The sequence below is a fragment of the Myxine glutinosa genome, chromosome 10, assembly GCF_964187855.1.
Source record: "Myxine glutinosa chromosome 10, kmMyxGlut1.1, whole genome shotgun sequence".
Classification (NCBI taxonomy): domain Eukaryota; kingdom Metazoa; phylum Chordata; class Myxini; order Myxiniformes; family Myxinidae; genus Myxine; species Myxine glutinosa.
Window position 1 is genome coordinate 89,385,750 of NC_136270.1, and position 26,550 is coordinate 89,412,299.

At 44.9% G+C, this 26,550-nt stretch overlaps 1 protein-coding gene and 1 long non-coding RNA gene across 5 annotated transcripts in view; one reads left to right on the top strand and one right to left on the bottom strand.

The window, feature by feature from the left end:
• Positions 1-8,957: 8,957 nt before the first annotated feature.
• LOC144894155 (uncharacterized) lies at positions 8,958-9,677 on the bottom strand. Its single transcript, XR_013624866.1, has 2 exons — positions 9,612-9,677; positions 8,958-9,086 (listed from the first exon to the last, which is right to left on the bottom strand). It is a non-coding gene; the product is annotated as an uncharacterized LOC144894155 (long non-coding RNA).
• A 3,634-nt stretch (positions 9,678-13,311) lies between these two features.
• ANO10 (anoctamin 10) overlaps positions 13,312-26,550 on the top strand; it is a 45,738-nt gene continuing 32,499 nt past the window's right edge. Inside the window, exons 1-6 of one of the 4 annotated variants that reach the window (XM_068126565.2) lie at positions 13,312-13,427; positions 17,193-17,326; positions 18,435-18,617; positions 19,511-19,645; positions 21,310-21,429; positions 22,724-22,974. In XM_068126565.2, the coding sequence (XP_067982666.2) occupies positions 13,399-13,427; positions 17,193-17,326; positions 18,435-18,617; positions 19,511-19,645; positions 21,310-21,429; positions 22,724-22,974 (852 nt within the window). In that variant the 5' untranslated portion in view covers positions 13,312-13,398. Of the gene's footprint in view, positions 13,428-13,823; positions 14,170-16,206; positions 16,517-16,982; positions 17,107-17,192; positions 17,327-18,434; positions 18,618-19,510; positions 19,646-21,309; positions 21,430-22,723; positions 22,975-26,550 lie in introns of those variants that run through there. The other 3 variants (XM_068126566.2, XM_068126567.2, XM_068126568.2) reach the window with 3 other exon arrangements.

Genomic DNA, 26,550 nt, shown 5'->3' on the forward strand with positions numbered 1-26,550 from the left:
TGTGTCAGAATGGTTAACCGACTTAGTCAATGTTTGGGAAAATCGCGTAAATCCCTTCACAAATATTTTTCTCCAGACCCACCAGTCAAAATGACACCAAATTTGAGTTACATTAGGTCAGGGTAAAGATGTTAAATTGCAGAGGTCATGCCGATGACGTGCCCTGAAGTGTCAAAATGGCCAGCTTATTCAATTTTTTGGAAAATCGCATAGATTCTTTCAAAAATCTTCTTCTCCAGTCAGAATGATATTAAATTTGGGTTACAACATTAAGCCAGGGCCCAGGTAAGCTCTGTAGCTTACCTGGGCCCTGGCTTAATGTTGTAACCCAAATTTCTATACAGTGGTCCAGTGGTCCAGTGGTCCTATTTTAATTTTATTTTTGTCAAGAACCAGCTCATTTTACAGGGCCAAGTACAGATATCCTCGATGTTCCGCAACCTTTATGCAGACCACCTCAATGGTGCTCGCAAACCACAGGTTTGGAACCACTGTCTTAGAGTATGCATGAGGTAATTAATCGTGATATTAGTCGCTTACATGTCTTGACAGATGACGTCTACCCTTCCGAGTGTCTGTGTTGATAAACCACCAACACTGGAAGGTTTGTCTTTAATGTTCTCCCCTTTGGAATCTGTCCTGAAATATCCTTTTAGTGCCTTGGTAAGACATCAGCCTCCAATTTAGGTGGGAAAGCGGTGCATTAGATGCCTCAAGGAGAGGGAGAAGGACTGCTCAGGTGACAACAAGGAGATGGGCAGTTCTCCACCCATCAAACCGATCTTCGGACCAATGTTGAGTGAGGCGTGGGACGCGGGAAGGGAGGGGAGTGGGACGTCCCTTTTTATGCTATGTGATCCTATAGAACAGTTATAAAGGACAATCCTGTATAATATTGACGTTCTTTGTACATAATTTTTTTTTATAGCATTACATTGATTTAGATAAAATGGCATTTGCTAAAATTATTTATTCTACTTGTGTATAAGTTTAGCAAATGCCATTTTATCTAAATCAATGTAATAGGACACTGCTGTGCCATGGAAGTAGTGCCCCCTGTAGGTTATAGCAGGAATTTATTTGCTCAGGCTACCGCCCGATAGCTGATCTTAGCTCAACTACTCGTTACGAAGGACATCGTGGGATCTTTTACATCACCAGCTCATCCTGGCAGACAGGACGCCCAGTGAGACCTCCATCTGAGGGACGGCCACATATTGATTCCACACCATGCATGAGAAACTCTGGGTCGGATGACAGTTTATAGCTGCCCGATATATGAACCAAGGCGAGACAGCTCAGAGGCAATTATGCATTCCTTTTGGTTATTCTGCCAGCCCATCGTGCGTGTATAACATCACGTGAAACCTCCCTCATACCAGAGCACTTATGCACTTTTATAGTATAGAGCTGGGGTTCTTAACCTGGGGTATGGGAACCAAAATCTGGGAGTATGGGACGCGTAATAAATTATAATAATAAATTGTAATAAATTCAATAAAATATCAACGTTAAATATATAATAAATATATATTTAAATATAAATATATATACTGTATTTCAAAACAAATGATATTTGTATAATTATATTTCAAAGAAATCTAATTTCAAATTTCAAATAAATCAACTATACGTCCCGGGCGTATACATGCGATTACAATGCATGATTGACATGACAATGAGAACATTTACATAGCGATTTAGGGTGGGTCAAAGTTCACACTGAGCCAATGTGCTGTCACGTAATGTAGGTCCCACATTACGTGAGATTGTAGGCCATTAGGACATAAGGTGAAGAACCGAATATCGGCAATTACGTCAATTACGACCTCATTCTCAATTTGATTCCGGTGAAACATTTGAAAAACAAGTGAGTAGTAAGCCTACTTATCTGAAGATATTCAAAGTTTTCAAAGTATATTTAAATATAAATAGGGCATTCACATTCATTATAATGCAATAACATATATGGGGTGGCCGGATATCCGTGTCCGTAAACACCCGGATATCCGTGTCCGTAAACACCTGGTCCGTGAAAATTGATGGAGCTGCGAAAGTTGATTGATTGGGTACGTTGAAGTAGTAAAGTGTTGAGGAATTTTTTCATCTTCTGTACATCTCTTTCTGTTGTTTTCGGTGTTCGTGGCCAACACTTTATTTCACGTGGACTAATGTTTTATCTTCTGTGGCATTTGTTAATTGTTTTCTTATTATTCTTTTACAGATTTGTTCCAAGATGTCGTCTGTCAAAAAACGGAATTGGAATGATGACTATGTTCGCTTTGGCTTCACCTGTGTGAAAGAAGGAGATGGAACTGATACACCCCAAAGCATGCGTTGCAATTTGGTAATGAGCAATGGAAATTTGAAGCCATCAGGACTGAGAGAGCACCTCCAAAGCAAACACAGGGATCATGTTGACACCTCCATTGATGCTTTCAAGGTGAAAAGACTTCGTTATGATCAGAAAGGAACTCTTTCATCGCATGGGGTTGTTCCCACTGGGAAGCCTCTTCTGGAAGCCTCCTACAAAGTTTCGTACATGATTGCCAAGAAAAAGAAGCCCCACACAATCGGAGATGTCCTAGTGAATCCCTGTGCGTTGGAGATGGTTAAAATCGTGCTGGGGGAGGATGCTGTGAAGCGATTGAGTCAGGTGTCCTTGTCCAACGACACTGTACGCCAGAGAATTGGAGATATGAGTCAGGACATAGCAACACAAGTTGTCAGCGAGATTAAAAACAGTCCTGCAAAAATTAGCATGCAGCTCGATTAATCGACTGACGTTTCAAACCACTGTAAATTACTCGTATTCGTCCGCTACGTTCATGAAATGAAACTCAAGGAAGAATTGTTATAATGCGAACGACTCGAAACAACAACTAAAGGAGCTGATGTGTTCAAGTTGATCGAACTGTTCTTTGATCGCCATGAGTTAACATGGGATTTGGTTGGGTCTATTTGAACGGACAGAGCTCCTGCCATGATTGGCAAGAAATCTGGGTTCGTCACTCTGGTCAAGGAGAAAGCTCCACATGTGTTGACCACACACTGTGTTCTACATCGCGAAGCCTTGGCGTCCAAAACGTTGTCAAAGAAACTGAAAGAAGTGATGGTAATAGTCGTGTGGACAGTCAACTTTATTCGTGGACGGGCATGAAATCATCGGCTATTTCAAAAATTCTGTGATGAGATTGGGGCGGAACATTGTGTTTTCCTGTACCACACAGAGAGAGGTACGTTGGCCATCTCGTGGTCGTGTTTTCGCACGTATAGTGGAACTTCGGGAAGAAATTCTCGAATTCCTCACGCATCAACAATCCCCTCTTGTGAACAGTTTTGAAGATGAGCATGTTATTGTTTTCGCCTGGGATATTTGGCCGATATTTTCGGTCACCTAAATGACTTGAACATGTCGATGCAGGGAAGGGATGTGGACATTATTCAAGCCAGGGGAAAGTTAGTGTCATTCACGAAGAAATTACCTATTTGGAGTCGCCGTGTTGAAAGCGGAAACATGGCGAACTTTCCAATCCTTGGCGATATGCTTCTTGATGGAGAAGATGAAAAGGCATTGCCTGGGAAAATACTTCAATAATAGTAAGGGCATTTTATGAGATATTTCACAAATCTGTTAACTAAATTGTTACCAAAACATTTCTTCACCAATATGTTTGTAAAGGTGTGTAATAACATGTGTTAAAATGTTGAAGTTCAACTCCCGTGGGAAACCCAGAAAAAAAGCTGTTGAATTCGGGTACCGAAAAATTATTTTCGAGAATTTTTATTTTTTTTAATCGGCCCTTAAGTAACTTATGAGGGGTCAAATAAGGGTTTTTCATGATTCTGAGTTGATTGTTAACATTTATATTTTCACTTTTACATTTACACACAAAGTAGCTTTTATTTCACATACATATATAATACTCAAGAGTTATTTCTCATTCACAATGTCAGAAGTTTCAACAGTCATTGTCTATGTCTTCTTCAGACTCAACAACATCATGACTGCAGTTTCTGCATGTAATGCCATTACAGACTCCACAGGCCGAGATGCACGTGACCCCATTCTTCTTGCAGCTGCATCGCCGGTTGCTGCAATCTCCATGACAATTACAGCTCGTGAACTGCAATAGCTCCTCAGGAGCCGTGGGGTCCAGTGTTGGAACTGGCTCATACCCATGCACACCTATTGTCCATCCATAGTCACTGGGGTTCAGAGACATGCTCTGTAGAAGGATCCAGTCCCGGGTCTGCAGGTAGGCACGGAGTGAATGTTGTGCAGCTGCACCCTCTGTTGGAGGTAAAGTCTCTGGTTTGATCACTCCTGCCGCTGCCTTCCTTGAGAACATGTTGTACCGAATTTCACCCAATGTAGTATCTCGTCCATGGTAAATGTACTTGAAAATCGCAGTACCAGCCTGAATCACTGTTTCCTTGGTGGCTTCTGTGTCAAGGAAGATGTCCTCCATCTGCCAGTTGACATCAGACAGGTGACTGAGGGTGAGCACCCAGCATTTGTGGCCAGAAAAACTGTTTCTCATTCTTCCTCTGCTCAGTCCACCTTGTGACTTGGCTGCCTTCATTAATGTCTGCTCAATGCAAATGTCACACCATGTGCCGGACCACTCATGACTTGAGTAATGGACAACGTGGTTCCCGTGGGCAGTGAGACGTTCTAAGGTGTCTTTGTAAGCAGGCAAAGTTTCTAGTTCCTTCATGAGTTGACAGTACAGCCGTGCGCCCTTGGCATACTGATGATGGCCTGCAGCGGCAAAGATGTGAAGCATCTTGGTAACAATGCAGGACAGATGCCCATTGTGGTCTGCAAGTCGCTCGGTTCTGATAAAGACCTTGATCACATCTACCATGTGGTGGTACTCCACCCAGAGTGCAGGTGTTCTTCCTCCTTTTGCGAGTCGTTTGAAGGTTTCTTCAAACCTTTGCTCAAACACTGGCACTACTGGGTCTGAGTGTCTGGCTCCCATCTTCCCATCAGCCACCTTCTCCATGAAGGTCTTCATGTCACCACGCTCCTCCTCAGTGAAGGCAAGTTTCATGATGTGTTGATAGATGGCTGCATCGATGAGGAGGTGAACACGGATTGCCTTGTCAAAACATCCTCCATCCATGATGTGGTTGGCTGTCGTACTTCCAGGATAGATCAACTGGATCACATCTAGTAGTCCAGAATCTTCCATGATGTTACCCATTGATCCAAGATAAGACTTCAGCAGGTGAAAACCACCCAACCTTGGAATGACGGGTAGATTTGCCTGCTTTATTATATTCACAGCCTTCAGCCAAATCGGAAGATCAAAGGTCACTATAGCGACCCCAGCGCGCCGTATGCACTCTTTCAGAGTGGTGAAGATGGTGTTGAGGTCATTAGGGTCTCCTTCAATAACTGGGAGGAACTCGATCTGTGTGCTCTGCTTTGCATCATTAGCATGGATTCTCTTCATCCAGCCATTCCAGTTGGAGTGTGGGAACTCAGGATCGTTGGCTTTGATCACCCACCCCGCTGCCCAGAGTGTGTCACCTGGAGTGAGGAGTGGCTGATCATGAGCCAGGGAGGAGGAAAGCTCAGCGAGGGGGAGAAACATGATCGCGTTCGTTCCTATCTGTTTCCTGTTCGTAAATGGAATAATCTTTACTTCAGTTCCTCTCAGGATCTTAGCTTTGTCGAGTGCCTTCAACTTCACCCGGGGGAAAGCTGCTGTTGTCTGTGGATCTGGCAAAGGTGGTGCCGGAGAGGTGACTTCGATCCAACCCATTGAGTGAAAGGGAGTGTTTCCGTGAATAGAGACAATGTTTAAATCTATATTGTCTCCAACAAACTGAGTGACTGCATTGTTTGTTTCCCCAACCTCCATAAAGACCACCTGATCATTACTTGACAATTCACTTTCACTGGCTGGCACTTTGGCTGTCATCACTGATTGATCCTCAAGCGCAGCATCAACCGCAACCTCATCATTGATCTGTTCATCGGTTTCCTCCACAATGGTGTCAAGAGTGCCAGAAGTATCTGGAACATCATCTCCACTCCTACTATTAAGGAAGCAGTATTTGTAGTTTTGTGTCTCCGTGTAAGACTCAGTGTATCCCAGCCGGTGGAACTTGTTGAGCATCCATTTTGACCCAAATCTATGATCAAGTTGTATGGCAAGCCCCATTTGGTGTGGCAATACTCCAGACCGAGGTCGACAGGCCTTAATAAAATTCTGCCCCCAAACGGCAACTCTTTCGTCTGTCTTGACAATCGGTCTCAAGAACATCTGAAGGCTTGCAGGAACAAGTGTCAGCTGACTATCGATGTCAGTCATACTGTGTGTGGTGGGGTATGACTTTGGACCTAAATCAATCAAGGCAATATCATTGGATATGAACTTGAGTGCCGTCTTTATGATCTGAGTCTTCTCATCTCCATGGTCAAGATTAGCATGATGCGCTCGCAGAATATTGTCGGTGCCATCTTTGAGACAGAGTACATCTGCCCTTCTTTCCTGTGTTGTGAAATACAAGGTGTCTTCGTATTTCTCTAGAAGTTTTATCTTTAGCCAATGCTTTGAATAAGAAAGGCTCTTCTCTGGTGACTGATCAAACTCCTGCAGCTTTTCATGGACTTGGTCCATGTTCATTACCCCATGCTCTAATTCTGAGTCTAACCATTCGCAGAATTCAATAAAAACTGCCTCTCGCTCCTCATCAATACTCCTCTGTCCTCTCTTCCTTTTTCCTTCCTCATCAGTCTTGGACAAACTGTCACCTCTCGCAAACATAAGTTTGCATCGCAAATGGTACAGTGTTTCTTCTGCTACCAAGTCGTTGATCCCTTCCAGGCGTCCAGTGACTTCAGTGCCCCAGTCATCCCCGCGACTCCGTGCTGTCTTCAGCAAGCTTGCCTTCAGAGTATCTGCAGTCAAATTATCTGGCACTCTCTATTTCTTTCTAGCTTGTGCTGGATTATTTTTGTAGAGCTGGGCTGGTTGGTTGCAAAGAATGCATACATCCTTATACAGGAGGTCAACTGACTGTGATCTTCTAGAACTGCAGCCAGTTGATGAACTGAACTCACAAGTAGTGCGTCTTCTCTTCAACGTTGATGACTCTTTCTCTGCCTTTGATGCTTGAGCTGACTTCTTGGTGGTTGCAACAAAGTTGTTGTACAGATCATTTTTACACTTCTGGTGGTACCTCAGTTTTCCTTCCTTTTGAGCCTCCTTCATACGTTCCACAACAGTAACATTTTCGACAGTTTCTGCTTGTTTCAATAAAGTTGAGTATCCCTTTGGAGTTGCCTGTATGAGCCTTTCAGCTGGTGTATCCGAGCGTGCACAGATGAAGCAATTGAGCACAGGTGGAGTAACGTCTTCATCCATATTGCTAGACTCCATGTCCTGCAAAGTAGAAAATGAGATATATTTAGAAATTATTTTTCCACAAAGGAGTGTCTGTGGTGAAATATAAATGTTAACAATCAACTCAGAATCATGAAAAACCCTTATTTGACCCCTCATAAGTTACTTAAGGGCCGATTTTAAAAAATAAAAATTCTCGAAAATAATTTTTCGGTACCCGAATTCAACAGCTTTTTTTCTGGGTTTCCCACGGGAGTTGACCTTCAACATTTTAACACATGTTATTACACACCTTTACAAACATATTGGTGAAGAAATCTTTTGGTAACAATTTAGTTAACAGATTTTCATATGTTTCCCTTACTATAAGTCAAGGACCATTTTAAAGTTCTAAGTACCAATTTTGAGGGTTACTTCTCAGATATTGATGATCTTAGCACGGAATCCGTTTGGATCCAGAACCCTTTCTCGTTTGATATTTCTATGATGAGTGACAACGATTTAGTGAAGGATGATTTGATCGAGTTCCAAGAAGACCAAAGAAAAAGCTGATTTGTTTTTTCTTTTTTTGTATACAAGACCGAGGCTCGTGTAAGAGCTAGCACATTAAACACACATTAGCACATAAAATACAAAAAAACATAACAATAAAAGGGAGGGGGAGACAAGATGGGGAGAGGGAGGGAAGCACACAAGCACAACAGTAGAGAACAGGGACATCGGGAGATCTGTGGAAGGGAGAGGGCTGGGGAGGGGGTGGTGGAGAGGGAGGGAAGGGAAGAGCAGATAGCAGCTTGGGTGCCAGCTTGGTGAATAGGGCAATGAATGTGTTGGTTCCCTTCACATCGACGTATCTCTGTGAAACAGGTTTCTCTGCATTATTGAACCTGAAATCAAAGTGGAGAAATCGACTTGATGTGTCCGATGATATGTGAGTGGCGTTGTCACGAACTGTGCCCCGATTCCATATTCTTATTGCACGAAAACAGCAGCAACAATCTCACTAGATTAGTAAAACGGCTTGCGTAAAACTTGCATGTTTTAGTTTAGTTTAGTTTGTTTTGTTTCTTTGTTAACAAGCAAAGAAATAAATTGGGATAAAATCCGAATGATTTTCTTTCCTGTTCTGTTCCAAATGATCCATATGTTAAACTAAGCTATTGAGATATTTTGAAGTCACACTGGAACCTAATGGGACTGGTAATCATGCGCAGATCCCCGAACTTGGCCCATTTTCTGGGTAATAAGTTACCAATTTCCATCCAAAAGAATAGGCAATTAAAGTAAAAGCACCCCTCAGAATGCACCACAGAGCACCGAGAAATCAAAAAAATTATAGGGGGACATGCCCCCAGGCCCCCCTAGCTATGCGCATCTTCGGTGTGCCTTGGTCAGTCAACAGTCTGGCGAAGGGGGTATGGCGACATCGTGGGCAATCCTATGGGGGTCTTGACAGGGAAAAATGTTAAGAACTCCTGGTATAGAGAGTTGTACCATGACGAGCCCCAAATTTCTGTGTTAGGTATCTCTTGGGTGCCATTTTGTTTCCAACTTCAGTGCTTAGGCTTCTGCTAAAGACACATACCATTTACACGCAGCTAACATTTTATTTGTCAATCATCTGATTTTAATGGAAATTTCGCTACAAAATGAGAGGTTGTGCATAAGCGTGCAGAAATCAGTTGGAAAAAAGATTCAGAGGGTACGGATTCCCTCGAGATCCTGGAAGGAGAAAACATGGGACAATAAATCCATCCGAGGGATGGCACACATATTGATTCTTTGCCCTGTTTATGAAACACTGGGATGACAGTTTATAACTGGAGAGATTCGTAAAACGGCTTCTACTGGAAAAAATAACTGGGTTGGAATGAACCACCTTTAGAGGCCATTTTTCCCCACAAAGCAGGGGTTGGCCTTTTTCGGGCACCGTGGTCCCCTTTTTGAAGCAATGTTTTATGGCCGGATGCCCTTCCTGCCGCCAACCCTGTTAGTCGCCTCTTGCGACACACAGGGAATTACCAGTGACCTGGTACTCAATTTGCCGACCTCGGAAGGATGACAGGCTGAGTCAATCCCCCTGGTGTTAATTCAGCGATCAACCAGGATTCGAACCCAGGATCCTCGGATCCCGAGCCGGCACCCCAACCGCTAAGCCAACACCAGGTTGGAAAGCAACATCGTAAATAAATCAGTCTTAATATAATAATGCATGAAAAGATTAATAATTTCTGAATAACAACCTACTCGTCGATGTCTTGATTCTCGATGTCGATGTCAGAGTTTCAGTTTGTGATGGAAGCGGGCCTATATGTCCCGCCGGATACTTCTGCTGGAGCATGATCGACCAAGGAGCAAGAAGGTGAAGGGAGATGACAAAGGTACATGTCTCACATGTGGTGAAAAACAGCCTATCTCACAGTTAATAGCTCTGCATGATCTGAGAATGTGGTGCACTATCCACCAACCACCATGTAGCTACTATCAAAGATTGTACGCGCATTGTGAACCAAAGCACTGAGAATATATTTCCTGAAAATCAGTAGCCTACTATGAATCAGAATATTGCAAAAAATTCTGTCATAGCAAATCAATGAAAAGTCTGAAAAGGCTCAAAAACAGTAAGAACTAGAAAGAGCAATCAGAGATTGCAGACCCACGCCAGGACGTGTTTTCAGTGGTTTTTAAGGCTTTTTTGTAAAAACAAATATGGCGGCCGAACCACGTGACCGATGACGTCATCATTATTTGTTTTGTGAACTAATTTATTCCTGGATTATGCTCAAGAAATTTCATCTTGATCGGATGAAGTTTTGTACTTGTCGAATTATCGAATTATCATAGGATTTGGGCCTAGAAAGTTAAAAATTGGGCACAGTCTATTCCAGGGCAAGACAAATATGTGTGTAAAGTATGGCGATGCTATGTGCAACGATGTACATGTAGTACTGTGCACAAACAGACAGCCAGACAGACAGAGACAGACAAACCAACCAACCAACATACTTGCCGGAATCATTTCCGGCAAGTAATGAAAAATCACTCATAGAGCGACACTTGGCAAAACAGAACAAAGTAGAATGGCACTCAGTAAAGAATCCTTTTGACCTCAAAAATAAATTGGTTAAAAAATAAATTGTGATTAAAACTTTAACCTGAAATGACCTATTCACACTCGGCAGCGTTTCGTGAATGATGATGCGACCATGATCATCCATCTCTCATGCAGGATCGATGTCCTGCTTCATGAACTTTGAAGCTGTACAATGTTGTGTAGTCAGGGTTGGTTATTGTATAGTTGTTGAGTAGTTTCACCTTCATGATTTTGAAAGGTCTTTTAGGAACCACATACATGGGAAGTCACAAAGGAATCGGGGAGAGAAGAGTTGGAATTATAGTTTTCATGAAACCTGTGCTGAGGTTGTGCATAAGCGTGCAGAAATGAGTCAAGAGACTGAACAACTTTGAGTTGTTCATGAATATCTGAAGAACAATTTTGAGGAAATGAGCACACCAGGTATCGATGTCCAACTGGAGCTCATTCCCAGCATGTGAATACGTAGGCAAAACACCCATCACCTGGTTACCTCACTGGTGATTTAAACCATACCAATTCAATGAGAGGATTTCCTCTCTGTGCCCACCTGAAACTGTTATCAACCGTGATCTTATCAACAGATTTCCTCAATAAATCACATATTGATCCCTCACCTGCTCTTTAAACCTCTGCACCGGTTCACCATGCATCAGGTATTTATATATCCCCAGCGAAGTGGTGTGTCTGGGCTGTCCACTTTCAAATCCCTGCATACAAACACACAGCATGTCAGGGTGATGGCATTTCTTGGTGCACCTTCAAACACACCGTTTAAGCTCAAGGGAAGGATGACATACATAAACCGCAAAGTGCTTTGGAGCACTGATGATGCTTCCAGTCGGGGTTGCTGAGACTGGAAGGTGCTCTATGGTGAAGGCCATTATTTTCACCCTCCTGGACAGTTTGATGGTCACCTCTCCACTTCTCCCTTCTGCTGCCCAACAGGAGTTGAGACAGACTTCAGGCTGTCGTGGGAATGTGAAGATAGAAAGGGTGAAGTGAAATTGGATATAGAGACAGTTTGATTGCTGTAATCTTACTATAATTCACCAAATGTCTGTCTGTCCGTCTGCTCCCAGGTACCGCAAAAACGGCTGAACCGATAGCAACGAAATTTTGAGTGGGTAATCCTGGGACCCCCTGGACGAAAATAGGCTATATTGTTTTTCCAATTTTCCAATTTTCCAGTTTTTCCAAACACGATGGAATAATATTTACCGATATGAACAGTGATGTGGCTTTTATTGAAATTCTGCAAATACCGTTTAGATGTTGATGATTTGCGTGTGATATGATTTAACGGATGTTTATATAAATCGTTTAAAATAAAAAAACCCTTCAATTTCTGATATTTTGCCTTTTCAATTGGGCCTCACAATTGAAGCCCCGTCCATAGGGCGGGTACCGTTGCTTGTGACTAAAACCCAATTTGTTTGAGCAACTCGTCCATTAATTGCAACAATCAATTGTGACGTCACCAATGATATGTTGCACTGTCACGCTTACATCACAATACTTTTTTTCTTCTTCTTCTTTTCGTATATTACAGAGTCAAAACTGGTGGAATAGCTCGACACTGAACAGATCAGGACATAACAAAACAAAAGGAACAGTAACGAGAGAGGGGACACCAACAGCAGGGTATAAGGAAACAAGACCGAAAGTCTATCAGCGGCGAAGCCAGGCTTATTACCCTGTGCTCGCAAAGCGTGTTTGTACGTGTGCCGTGTCTGCATTTAAAAAATTCATTTTCTCAGCAACCGTTGGTCGATTGACACCAAATTTTAACATAGGAGTGCCTCTGCCTGTAGAATATTTGTATTCATAATTATGACGTCATAGGTCACGGGGTACTGACGGCATCTTGGAAAAACGTTACGCCTCCATTTCTCCTAAACCACTCCATGGGAAAAATTGAAACATGGCTCATTGTCAAGTACTCCCCATGGGGATATGTCTCGCGGGACTGGATTGGCCGTAGATTCCCATAAGATGTTAATGATGATGTCATCGGTGCCTTCGTTATGACGTCATAATTCGACAAGTATAACGCTTCATCCGATCAGTATGAATTTTTTTTTCTCCAAAACCACTCCAGTCTCCATGGAAATAATTTAAACGTGGCTCAATGTAAAGAACTCCACATGGTGAATAGGTGTTGTTAACCATGACGTCATGGTGCCGTAATTATGACGTCATAATTCTACAGGGACAACGGCTTCGTCTGATCAGTTTAAATTTATTGAGCTTGATCTACGCAACAATTCTATTACAGAATAAAATTTTATGATGTAATCGCTCACGTGGTCTGGCAGCCATATTGGATCAAAGAAAAAAAAAACTGAAAAATCAGGAGAGTTGGTTCGCACCAAGTTGACTGCGTAGGGTAAGTATTCGATGAATATCATCTGGTTGTTTCATGCCCTTAATAACCCGGATTTTTTTTTTTATATTCGGGAACGGTTGAGGGAGCTGTCAGAATCATATACACCGCCCAAATAAAGGCGTGTCAGAAGAACGTGTTGCACGCTTAAAAAAGACCGGATACTCTGCGAGTATTACTAAATAAGCGAATCAATCCAAACAGTCATCAAACCTGAATGCGACAAGTAGTAGGTTAAGAATTCAGTCTCTGATCGACCTGCTAGCCGAAACCTGGGGCGGAGATCGCCAACAGAGTCCTAGCAATGGCATGCCATAATATGGCCAGGGACATGGGCCCATAGCCTGGTAATTCACTAACTGTAGGTGGAAACTCGAACTGTAATATCGTGCAAATGTATCAAATTGATTCAAATTTTTAATAAAGCAAACTGAAGTTATTACCAGCTTACACATCTGTTTCCAGGTACGTACCGGATGTGGAATGACGGCATCAGTCAACGTGTAATATAGTAACTCGAGCGATCTTCCTCCGATTTTCCTCCCAACTTCGGAATGGAGGAAGTTGAAAAATCATCTCAAATGTATGTATCTCCTTTTATGTTTGTAGAGATGGAAACATTCAGGAAATCGTTGTAGTGGCTAATTTGACGAAAATAATGTCCGAGTTTTCTCTCTCAAACCTTGCAATCCTCGCATTTGGATCAACAATGGCCCCAAGTTTGTCAATTTTACCATTTATCATCAAAGCAATGGTAATTTACCCAAAATAAAGTTATTGTATAACAAGGTTCTTAAATTATTGATTTCGTTTCATTGCGTCAAAGTTAAAGTAAAAAAAAACCCAAAAAACAAAGTGACGATCGAATCCAAAAAAATAAAAATTCACTTTAGTGAAGTTGGTGGACGATATGTATAGTATAGAGTTGAGTAGATCTGAGAAATTAAAGATGAACCGCAAAAGCAAAATATATAAATTTAAGGGAAACGGGAAACGGGTAGAGGTGCGACATTTGTGTGTGAATAGTGATTGAATGTCTCTAATTTAATGAAGAAATAATTACACATTTAAAATTTCTACACCGTCGTTTGAGACGTCATGGGTCAGTTGTTGGACCAAGGTTCTTGATCTTGTGGAGCTTTCGTTTCGTGGTGCAAGCACTCATGCAAGCACGCCATTCGAAACCGTTGATAAGGAACTACCAGCACAAGCAGTAGCTTGTCAAGCGTTAGCGAGCTGCTGGGTAACTGTACACCCCTGCAAAGAGGACAGAGGGTACATCAAGGAAAAGAACAGAAGTCTCTTCATAAAACAGGGGAACGTTGGTGAGTGAAAGATGATAAAATAAGAAACTTGGTCTGCGCAATCAGACGTGATTAGGCTGCAGGTGATCAATAAGAAATCAGGCGTGATCAAAAATATACTGAGCTGGGAAGTGTGTGCCAGAGAGACAGAGGAGAGGAGAGACAGAAGAGAGGAGAGACAGAAGAGAGGAGAGACAGAAGAGAGGAGAGACAGAAGAGAGGAGAGACAGAAGAGAGGAGAGACAGAAGAGAGGAGAGACAGAAGAGAGGAGAGACTGAAGAGAGGAGAGACTGAAGAGAGGAGAGACTGAAGAGAGGAGAGACTGAAGAGAGGAGAGACTGAAGAGAGGAGAGACTGTCTCAACAATGGATGGAGGTCCTCAATGCCAAACAGGAAATCAGAGCTGTCTCCCTTGACATATCACGTGCCTTCGATACGGTCTGGCACCCAGCTCTGCTCACCAAACTCTCCTCCTATGGTATCCATGGAAATCTCCATGCATGGCTTGCGGACTTCCTCTCTGGTCGTAGTCAACGTGTGGCCCTGAATGGATTTCTCTCATCTCCCCTTCCTGTTCAGGCTGGAGTTCCCCAAGGTAGTGTTCTGGGCCCTGTGCTTTTTCTGGTCTTTATCAATGATCTCTCCGACTCTCTGGAAAATCCTCTCTATCTCTTTGCTGATGACTCCACTCTCTGCCGCTCCATTCCTTTTCCCTCAGATCGGCAGTCTGCAGCCTCCTCACTCTCTGAAGACCTGGACAAAATCACAGACTGGTCAAACAAGTGGAACATGTCTTTCAATCCTGACAAATCTCACTCTCTTACTATGTCTCTCCGAAAAGATCGACTGGACAACCCTCCCATCTACTTTCTCAATAATCCTCTCCAAGAAGTTCTGTCGCTCAAGCTTTTGGGTCTCACTATCTGCCATGATCTTTCTTGGGAAAACCACATTTCCAAGCTGGCCTCCAAAGCCAGTCGCCGACTGGGCATCCTCCGTCGTGCGAAGTCCTTCCTCGGCACACCTGAGCTCCTCACCACATACAAGGCTTTCATCCGCAGCTCAATGGAATACTGTTCTCCCCTATGGGCTGGTGCTCCTGCCTCACACCTTGCTCGGCTTCACGCTGTTGAATCCAAAGCGTTCAAAATCATTGGAATCTCCCGCGATGAAGCTATCTCTGAGGGCCTTTCACTCACTCACCGCAGGCAGGTAGGTGGTCTTTCTGTCTTCTACCGACTCCTCTCCGGCCTTGCTCCCCCAGCTCTCTCTGTGCTCTGTCCCCCAAATATTCCTACAGGTCGCACAAGATCTGCCAGCAACCCTCTGATGGTTAAACTGCCGAAATCTCGGCTCTCTGCTCACCTTCACTCTTTCATTCCTCTTTTCTCCCGCCTCTGGAACAAACTCCCACACTCCCTTCAATCCCACTCCTCCCTCCAGGTCTTTAAAACAGCTGTTCACCACCATCTCTTATCTTCCCCCATCCAAAACCTTGATCTTTTCTACCCCCACTAATTCACCCCAGATCCACCTTGTTTGAAATTCCAACTTCCTTCCTGGAAGTCCTGGCAGTGTCCATATGTTTATACCTCTCCCACCCCCCCCCCCCCTTCACATGCCTCCCCCCCCCCTTCACATGCCTCCCCCCAAAGCCCTCTCCCTCCCACAGATCTCTCGATGTCTCCATGTCTCTCGGTCCCTGCTCTCAAATGTTTTGTTTGTGTCCTTCCCCCTCTCTCCCCATCTTGTCTACCGCTCCCGATGTTATTTGTTGTATGTGTCTGTTTGTCTTTCTGTGTGATTAATGTTCGCTCTTTCACGAGCCTCGATCTTGTATACAAAAAAAAAAAAAAAAAGACAAGAGAGGAGAGACGGAAGAGAGGAGAGACGGAAGAGAGGAGAGACGGAAGAGAGGAGAGACGGAAGAGAGGAGAGACGGAAGAGAGGAGAGACGGAAGAGAGGAGAGACGGAAGAGAGGAGAGACGGATGAGAGGAGAGACGGAAGAGAGGAGAGACGGAAGAGAGGAGAGACTGAAGAGAGGAGAGACTGAAGAGAGGAGAGACGGAAGAGAGGAGAGACGGAAGAGAGGAGAGACGGAAGAGAGGAGAGACGGAAGAGAGGAGAGACGGAAGAGAGGAGAGACGGAAGAGAGGAGAGACGGAAAAGAGGAGAGACGGAAGAGAGGAGAGACGGAAGAGAGGAGAGACGGAAGAGAGGAGAGACGGAAGAGAGGAGAGACCGAGGCAGAGGAGAGGAGAGCAAAGGGAGGGAGGGAGTGGGAGGAGGAGAAGAAGAAGAAGAAGATAGTCGTGGGAGACGCATCTACATTGTGCGGGTCCTGCGAGACTTGGCTGGAGAGTTTGTGAGTCCCGGGGGACTGGCTGTAGAGGGTGCAAGTCCCGGGATACTGGCCATAGAGGGTGCGAGTCCCGGGGTACTGGCCATAGAGGGTGCGAGTCCCGGGGTACTGGCCATAGAGGGTGCGAGTCTCGGTGGACTGGCCGTAGAGGGTGCGAATCCCGGGGGATTGGCCGTAGAGGGTGCGAGTCCCGGGAGCCTGGGTCGGAGAGGGTGCGAGTCCCCGGAGATTCGGGTCAGAGAGGGTGCGAGTCCCCGGAGACTGGGTCGGAGAGGGTGTGAGTCCCACAACACTGGGTCGGAGTGGATTCGAGTCTCCGGAAACTGGGTCGGAGAGGGTGCGATTCCCCGGAGACTGGGTCGGAGAGGGTGTGAGTCCCACAACACTGGGTCGGAGAGGGTGCGGGTCCCGCTAGACTGGGTCGGAGAGGGTGCGAGTCCCTCTAGACTGGGTCAGAGAGGGTGCGAGACTGGGTCGGAGAGGATGCGAGTCCTGCGAGACTGGGTCAGAGAGGCTGGGAGACTGTGCCGTTGAGTCTGCGAGTCCCAGGAGATTTGGTCGCAGCAGGTCTCATATAAATTGGACTAGAGCAGGTATTATCTTATCAATATAATATAATGTGTTCCACATGACCATGGTATTTCAAAAACTGTGTGTCCAACATGTGTTCTGTTTGCAGGATCTCCTTTGCAGCAATGCCAGCGCAGAGCGAGAGATTCCGACCACTCGTTGTCATCGAATTGTCTCCGGACATTCTGTTCGATACCCGTGATTGGCTGTTGTCCTTGCTGTGCACTCCTAAAACAAATGGAGGTGAATTGGTCCCGACTGCACTGCACATGTTATTTTACATCTTGGCCCATTTGAGAGGATGGTACAAATTTGACTTTGTTTGTACTTTGTAATTCTGTCTTTCTCTTTCTCTCTCTCTCCTCCACGATATCACAAATCATACTTGCATTGTCTTCGAAAATCTTCTCCATCTTTGGAGACTAATTTCTCCGTTTGAGTCTAATCTTCCTTCCTTCTCCCTTCTTGTGGAGTTTGTAGAGGATGTGAAAATTGCCAATGGAGATCATTCTTATAACCTCGTTTTTCAAAATCCTCTGCCTCCCCCCTCCCCTAGTTTTTGAGCTCTCACCATTGAGCCGTCCTGCCTGTACTGGGTTAGAATCTCTACCCTGCTAGAACCTGTCACCATTGTGTTTCGTGTGCATGTAGAGGCAATAATGTGTGTGCCATCCATCAGAAGAACTTAAAGCTTGGTGTCTTGTCTGCCAGCACCAAGCGTTGGTGGATGTTAAAGATTCCCAGGTGTCATTCACAACGAATAGGCGAGTTATCGCCAGCACCCTGAACGGATTGCAAATTCCTGCTTGGACTGTGGGTATCATTTATTTATTCATTCGTATGCAGTGTGTGGCTGTTTGGCTGCATCTTTTTATGGGGGCGTGGCTGTGCCACAGGTGCAATGTCCTCTTACCAGCTCTCTGGTGCTTATTTTGCCGACCTCGGAAGGATGGCAGGTTGAGTCGACCGGCCTGGTGTTAATTCAGTGGCACCACAGGGGCTTGAACTCAAGACCCTAGAATCTTAAGTCATCCACCTTAACCGTGAAGCAAACACCAGCCGGTGCGGGTATCAAGTGGTCGGGTATTATGTTGTATGAAGATTGTCATCACTGTCAGGGCAGCAGCTCCCTGTGCCCTAAACAGGTTCACCAGGTAGCTTGTTTGTTTCCACGTGAGCTGCCATCCTCGACTGCAATGGGCAACCATTACATTTGAATCTGTTTAAATGGGATTTTTCAATGTCACGTGATTCTGATTGCAGTTCAGAATGGCATGTTTATGAATTGTTGCTCTCGAAATAATTCAACTGTGCCAGAATCTTCTTTCCCCCCGCCTTTCCCTCTCTGTAGGTGCCGGGCTGCTTGTTCGCCCTCTGGCAGAGAAAGGCCCGGAGTCTACCATTTTGCTGGTTGGTGCGGTACATGAACGTTTGCTGCTATCGGCGGAAGAATTTGGTTTGCTGAAGCCTGATGCTGAGAACGAAATGCGACCTTTCACTTTTCGGGCCCGCCACTCATTCCTTGATTATTCCGGTGCGATCCACATTTTGACTTCGTAATTCTATCTTTTCAAATCCGGCTTCTTAAAGATGCCACCTCATTAGGCTGACCCGTTCCTAAAAGGACGGAAGAGGCTATTGCAATCGATTTGTGTCGGTGAGTGTTTGAAACACAGATCTACTTTTGCGATCCTTCATTCTCTGATGCAGTGCCCCTGTTACCTGTAGGCTGGTACAGTACTCATTTTGCTGGCATTGGAAGGATGACAGACTGAATTGGCACACCTGGTCTTGTTTAAACGGCACGACAGCGGCTCAAACTCTAGACCCTAAAATCTTAAGCCAGCCACCTTAACCGTTAGGCCAACACCAGGCTTCTTCATTGTAAAATGGAATAATCACTTCCGTTCTCACGGTCACAACACATACACTGCCCCTTAAGACACAACGGTGGAAAACAAATACGAATCGGCAAAAATGCGTGGAGCTTAGTAAAAAGTATTCGTTACTTTATTCATTGAGTATCACGAGAATGTGGTAACCGGAAGTGCGTATAGTCAGGAGTGCCACCAAAATTTGTGACCAGGTTAATGTGTATCGCGGGTGCCCCTTTTGGTCATGACACATAATGGCACATGATTCTGAGTTTGTGGAGAGTTCACGTGATTGGTTCCTGTTTTTGATTCCTGTGTTCCTGTTCCCGTTCCTGTTCCCCTTCCCGTGATTGGTTCCTGTGTATGTGCTCACGAGAATATTACTGGAGCAAGTCCTGTAGAAATGTATTTCTGACATAGAAAAAAAAAAAAAGGAGGCTTTCTTGTGTACATTTCTCGACACCTGTTTTATCGTTTCGTTTGACCCCCTTGTCACCCTACCCACCAATTCCTCCATCCCTGAGAGTAATATCTCTATTTCGCCATACTCCAGATGACAACGATGATTTCTTCATGCCATCGGAACAACTGTACATCATCAAAAGGGAGTTGGACAATCTACGTGCCGTGGAGAAGGGCAGCGTCAATGGCTATCCTAAAATCGCACTGTATCCTGGGAAGTCCATCTGTATGTAACGAATGCACAAACTGGTCAAACTTTTTTCTGAGACAATTTTCACAGCAACCCAGTTTTGTCATCATGGATTTTGTTCTTTATTTTCCGACCCAACAATTTGTTGTAGTTGTTTGTTTATTTATTTATTTATTTATTTTTCTCCATCAAATTCTTGAGTGTATTTGTATTTTCTTGTCATCAAACAAAATCCATACTAAGAACAATATAAAGCCGTGAGGGTTTGGTAGTTTAAATTGATAATTTCGTTACCTCCACCACTGTAGGTGAACAGAGGTTATATTTTCACAATGTCTGTATGCTTGTCTGTGAACATTATATCTCAAAGTTGTGGACGGATTCAGATGAAACCTGTTGGACAGGTTGGGAGTGTGACAAAGAACAAATTGATTCGATTTTGATGAAGATCCAAATCCGAATACGAGAATTTATTTATATTATTTTTAAAAGTGATTCTTCACTATTGAGAGATGGGGCCAAAACCGATATATAGCACGATATCTCAAAACGTTGTGGACAAGTTATGACAAAACTAGGTTGATGACTTGGGTAGGTGACTAGAAAAACCTCATTTGATTTTGGTTCAGGTCTGAATCCAGATCTGGCCTATCAACAACAACAACAACAGGCATTTTAAGGCCATTTTCCCTGCTAGAGCGGGGGTTAGCCTTGCGGTCCCCATGACGATCTTCTCCATTTTGCCCTATTTTCTGCATCTCCCCTTGTTAACCCCCTTGCCTGCATTTCTTCTTCGACCATCTTTAGCCAAGTCTTTCTCGGTCTTCCCCGTCCTCTACTTCCTTCTACATTCATTTCCATCACTCTTCTCAACCAGTCACTTTCATCCTTCCTCAACACATGACCAAACCATCTCAACCTGTTCCTCTTCACAGCATCAATCACAGGCTCTATTCTCATCATCTTTCGCAATTCATTCATTCATTCATTCTCTCAACGATACTCCGCACATCCACCGAATCATTCGCATTTCCACCCTTTCCAGCCTTCGTTGCTGCTCTACGTTCATTACCCATGTCTCGCTCCCATAAATCATAACACTTCTCACACATGCAGCATACACCTTTCCCTTCAGCTTCAACGACACTCCCCTCCTCATCAGCACACCACTCCGTTCCCGAAACGTCTTCCATGCACATCTCCCTCTAGCAACCGTTGCCGAGTCTGATCCACCTTCTCCATTCAGCATGTCTCCGAGGTAGCAAAATGTTTTCACACCTTCCAGCTTCACGCCGTCTCCAAGATCCAACTCAACATTTCCTCCATCTGCAGCTCCCTCTGTGCACACCTTACACTTGAATGTAGCTGCCGCACTGGTTAATGACCCTCTCAAACCACTACATTTTTGATGAACCCACTCAGCGCACATTGTACATTGAATGGAGTTCACTCAATTTATCCCCATCAGTTCATTAACATTATCATTATCCCTATCAGTGGGATAAAAACAAACTGTTCAGCCTGGCTGATGTGTGCTCTCTGAGTGCCGTGCTAGTTTTGCATGTTTTAATAACTTATCTTGGTGTAAAGGAAATGTTTTTTTTGTTTATAGTGCGAGAATCCTTTGCTCATTTTGCACTGTCTAACGTCAGGTGAAAAATTGTGTTAGATGTGGACTCATGGATCCTCTCCTTTCCCAGTTCGACGCCTGCAGTCCAAACGACTTGTTCGTCAGCTGTACCCTTTACATGATCAGGACTCGTTGAGGAAGTTGGCAGCATCTTGGTATGGGAATATAAACTTCAAGTTTGCTCCAGTAGGTGAGTTGTTTTTGGTGGTGTAGTTCATTCTCAACCTTGATGATTCTCAACCTTGATGTCTGACCCAGGATATATGTCATGTACTCTCGATTATTTGGAGTGTTTTTTTATTTGCACTTGTCATCTATATAAACTGTCCTCCTAAACCTATGTGAAACATACAAACACAACAAATTACGGCTAATTTGATGTCGATATTTGGCTCTGTGAACTATTTTTTCAATTGACTAACGTAGCTTGGAAGTTTGCTTGGGTATATGCTTGAGCCTGTCTGAATAGATTCCTCAATAAGAGCTGTAAAGGTAAAACTATAAGAATCGAGCATAAATCTGGGACCATCGGATGTTTTGCCTTTTAAAAGACCTCTGAAACAGGTTTTTACGAATCGTTTTGATTTTGATTTTCATCCTAAGAGTTTGGATTTTCTCCTTATTTGCTATTGAGGTACCACTGATGTTAAGTACGGCTTCTTACAGTAAAGTGGATGTATTTGGAATTGAGTGATGCTTACGTCGACTCCATGATGATCCACATGAGGATATTGATGGTTGTAGGAAGGCTTTCTACCTCCTTTTTTGTAGATCTGTGTCTTCCCCATCATTGTCAGCCACATTCTCTTCCCCCAATACCTCCTCTGCCCTCTTCACTCCTTCCACTTACTTTCTCAACTACTTCATCCTTCAGTTCTCCTCACATACTTTTGCCTCTCATCAATCAAAGGAAGCTTTTATATCAAGGCTTGGGTATTGTGGCATGTTTGGACCTCATCAAATGCCACTCGGTGGTCAAGATCACAATGTTTGGAGGCCTTTGTATTTCAAGATAAAATATCAAGGTGGTTGTGCTTATCGTTTTTAGCTATTTTACATCTGTACACTTTTAAAACGCAACACTTGTTGGGAAAATGAACACAATACCCAAAAACAACCAATATCCCCAAAATTGTTTGTATTGCATGCCATGACAAGGATTGCAGGCCACAATATTCGGACCCATCTACACATTTAATTTTGCGTCGTCATGAGACATCAATGGTGGATCATGTATTTCTCTGATGCACCCACACTATCAAAGGAACTTTTGTAAGGTTTATCACGTGATCTTACCTGGTCCTAATTGTACTGCAAGGCTGTGGTTGCAACATGGTTGTGCAAGTTCATCATGTATGGCTTTCCCATGTCTACGTTCACATTCATTGTAGTACCATCGATAGACTAAACTACAGGTTAAAAGGATCATTCTGTCTTTTGATTAAAGTAATAAATTTCTAAGTATTTTGAATTTATCTCCACAGATGATATCCGCCGATACTTCGGAGACACTGTTGCATTGTACTTTTCATTTCTTGGCTACCTGACCTCGGCGCTCATACCCGTGGGTGCTTTCGGCCTACTATTTGCACTTGTCGGTGGGCAGACAGACCGGCACGCAGCACTTGCCCTGCTTTTGCTCATCTGGGTGTGCGTCTTTATTCAGCTTTGGAAGCGCCACAGTGCGGTGCTTGCTTATTCGTGGGGAAGCCTGCTCTTACGTTATGATTTTGAGGTATGTAAAGCCTACACGACATGTTATTTGTAGAAGTTATATCAGAATAATTGCAATTGCGCATATACAGTACAGTGTCATAGATCTAAACCCATTGCCAGCGGACAAGGAAATGCATGGAAGTTTTGGTGTCGGACGAGACCATTTGCCCTGTGATGGTTGCACCATATCAGTTTGCCTTTTTATGTTTAGATGGTACATAAAAACCGAAGCCAAATAAGGTCACAGACCTGGAAGCCAAATGTGAAATCTGGGTGAGCCAAATCTGAGAGCAAGCTGCTTGTAGTGTTGCTTGGGAATGCAGGCAGTTCAAAGGGAATGGTAAATTTCATTTTGTGTGCAGCACGTGGCTGCTGGGTTGCATCATTGCTGGGGACGTGGCTGTTCCGCTGATGCAATGCCTCATGTAGGTTTAAGCTGGAAGTTGTTATTCTGTTCAGGGTGCCGGCGATGGTTCTTCTACGCTTGGCGAAGGCACTGTAATTGTTATCGTCCACCAACTAATGCCAACAGACGTGGCACCCAGTTTAATGTTCATCCGAGGGACGATGCTGCGATGCACAGATGGATGCCTCGTCCTGTCTGCAAAACTCCTGAGTGACAGTTTGTGAACCAGTGATGGGATTTTGACAAAACGTGGTATATGTATATATTGTTACAGATACGACTTTGATGGTATGGTGGGCCGAGCGGGATGGCCGCCGTATCCGTACAAGTTACCCGATTGTGCCCGAATGTTGACTAATCGCGCTACGCTGGCTCAATAGGAAAGAGAAGACACCCGGCTGGGTTATAATGACACAATACGACACCAGGGTTTCGATTCTCAAGTATATTCGTACGGAAAAAGGTTAGATTACAGGGGCTAGAGTTATAATCACAGAAAGACAGGCACTTAGACACACTCTTATATTAACCCCGGACAGACTACAGACAAACGGGACAAGGCTGACTCACACGGGGGTTGATGAAAAGGGGAGGCAGGTCGCGATGGCTCAGGTGCACCTGGCTCAGGGACAGAATCACGTACGGTGGTGTCCAGAGATGCGTGAAGGTATCACAGCGCTTGTGGGTCGCGACTTTGGTCTCGAGCTGGGGAGGTCGCTCAGCGCTCGGGAGGGTGGCGTCTTTTCCTTCCAAGCTCGGGGCGCATCTCTCTTCACGTCCGGCGCGGGGCCGCGTATATATCCGGCGGGGAGTGACACGCCCTCGGCTCGTTAGCGCCGCCCCAGATGGCATCGGCCCATGGCTTCTCATTGGGTGCGGGGGTTACCGGCTCCGCCCTTGACGAGGGGCCGACAGGGAGCCCCTTCGTGGTAACCCCGTGGAGCGCGTGGTCAATGGTGGCTAACCGAGCCGGAAGGAGGACGCCCACTCCCCATGCCGTCACCGCGCCGCCCCCCTCTTTTGTTGTTGTTGTTGTTTGGGGAAGAAGATGGGAGGAGGTATGGGAAGGTCCTAAACTCACTACTGGTGCCATATAATCACATTCTGGTGCAACGAAGAGTCATAATTAATGGAAACGAGGCCTTAACTGACATAGATTAAGAATAACTAGGAAGATGTCCGAAAGTTGTCTACGTGTGGTGCGGTGGACCTGGGCACGACATTTAATGGGGGAATAAGGGGAAGGTCGGCTCTACTGATTGTTATTTACATGCAATGGGACTAGGGAATGGGGGATCGGGGAAAGTTGGGGAGTATTGGAGAAAATAGGGGAATATTTACAAGCGGATATGGAGGCCAAATTCCATATTCGCAACATTGCACCCTTCTCTACCCTCGGGGCGTCCCGACCCGATAAATTTTTACCTACTTTAGTGTGGCACGCAATGTAGTTCCCTCTACTATTAACTCTACCCTGAGTGCGACAGTTTTACAGATATTCACAAATGAGTAAATATGTCCCCCTGCGACGTTGCACCCTTCTCCTCACAGAAACACACCCACAGGATAACCGAATCCGGAAAGAATTCGCAAACTAAACATACAGCCGGTAGGGAGCATTATTTACAAGACTACGCTGCTATTTACACTACGATCCAGGACCTGTCTTTGGAGGAACACATGCAGATGTTATGCATAGAGAGAGCGCGCTTGCCAGCATCGATACACCAACCCACGAGTGCTCTGTGGCCGACGGCCTTTAATAACGTGCAGAGCACCCTTCCCGAGCATCAAAAGCACCACCCCACCACCAATCGGTGCAGTCACCATTGTTCAATGATTAAAAATAAATGCGACAACCCCTAACCCTGCAGGTGTCTCTTGCTCTTCTTGTGGTGCACTTGGTGTCAACTAAAAGTGGTTCACCTGTATGGCATAGGTGCCACGTTGACCCATAGGTCCATCCACGGGTGGTGCTTGGCCGCAAAAGAACTACGGTCCATTGTGGGTGGCCACCAACATTGCGGTCCATATGGTGTATCGATCCAGGCAGCAAGCAGCGAAAGTGCAGGCCCACAACTGCGTAGCCAGCACCTCTCTCTCCTCTCTCTCTACCCCAAAGCCAGATCCTCGGAGGTGGGAGACAAAAGAAGAAACAAGTGAGTAAGGTGGTAAGGGCGCAAAAGTGCACGCAATATAAGGTAATGCACACTGGGGGCACATGGGAACCAGGTGAGACAGGTACGTTCCTATCGTACGCCCCCCCCCCACCAGGTAACCTACATGGCCCCTCCCTTACCCCTTACTGTATCCACAAAAACACAACACTACCCATAAACATCTACTTTACAAATCGACAAACATCCCTACTGTCTTCCCCGTTCCTCCCATAAACCAAATTCGTCTTCTCTCCCTCCTAACCAATCAAATTTGCCATTTTCAACTCTCATCAAAATTTGCCATTTTCAACTCAACATCAAAATTTGCCATTACCAATTCATCATCAGTCCCTCCTAGGGAGGGAGAGATGGAATCACCCCAATGTCTCATCCACGTCGTGATGCGTCTCACAAATCCTCACAGCAATCTCATTTCCTGCACAAAACAAAGAAAACACAGGTGTGGAGTCATCATCATCACCACAGGTAAGTGGCTGCGTATGGTGCGACAGGTTCATCAATCCTAACTATCTCCTAAATGACTTTAACAACTTTACACTACCCGGGGTCTTTCTCCGGCCAAACCATTGGCCCTCTTACACTATGGGTTCTAAAAACCAATTCCCATTGGCCAAACTGTGGTGCTCTTCAATTTGGGGTCTCACTCCCCCGATTCATCTCCCGGTGCCCTCGTACAATTTCTGGGCTGTGGCGTGTACCTCTCCCAGTGGGTCTACCCACCTGCACACCTCCACCACTGCAGTTGCCTCCGAGCTTACCTGCTCCTTACCCTAACCTAACTACCTGGGGAAGGCCCTTTGGCTCTCTCCCCACTCGGTGCCCTCTCTGGCACTGGGCTGCCCGATCCACACCCGGGATCCTCAGGCACCCACTCACAACTACCGGCTCCCAGAGCCCACCTGCGGCCTCACCTGGCCGACATCCTCACAGTGGTGGAGTGCCCAACCAACTACACACACTAACAGGCTACACGCCCAGCCATTTCCACAACACTAATGCACCCATCCAC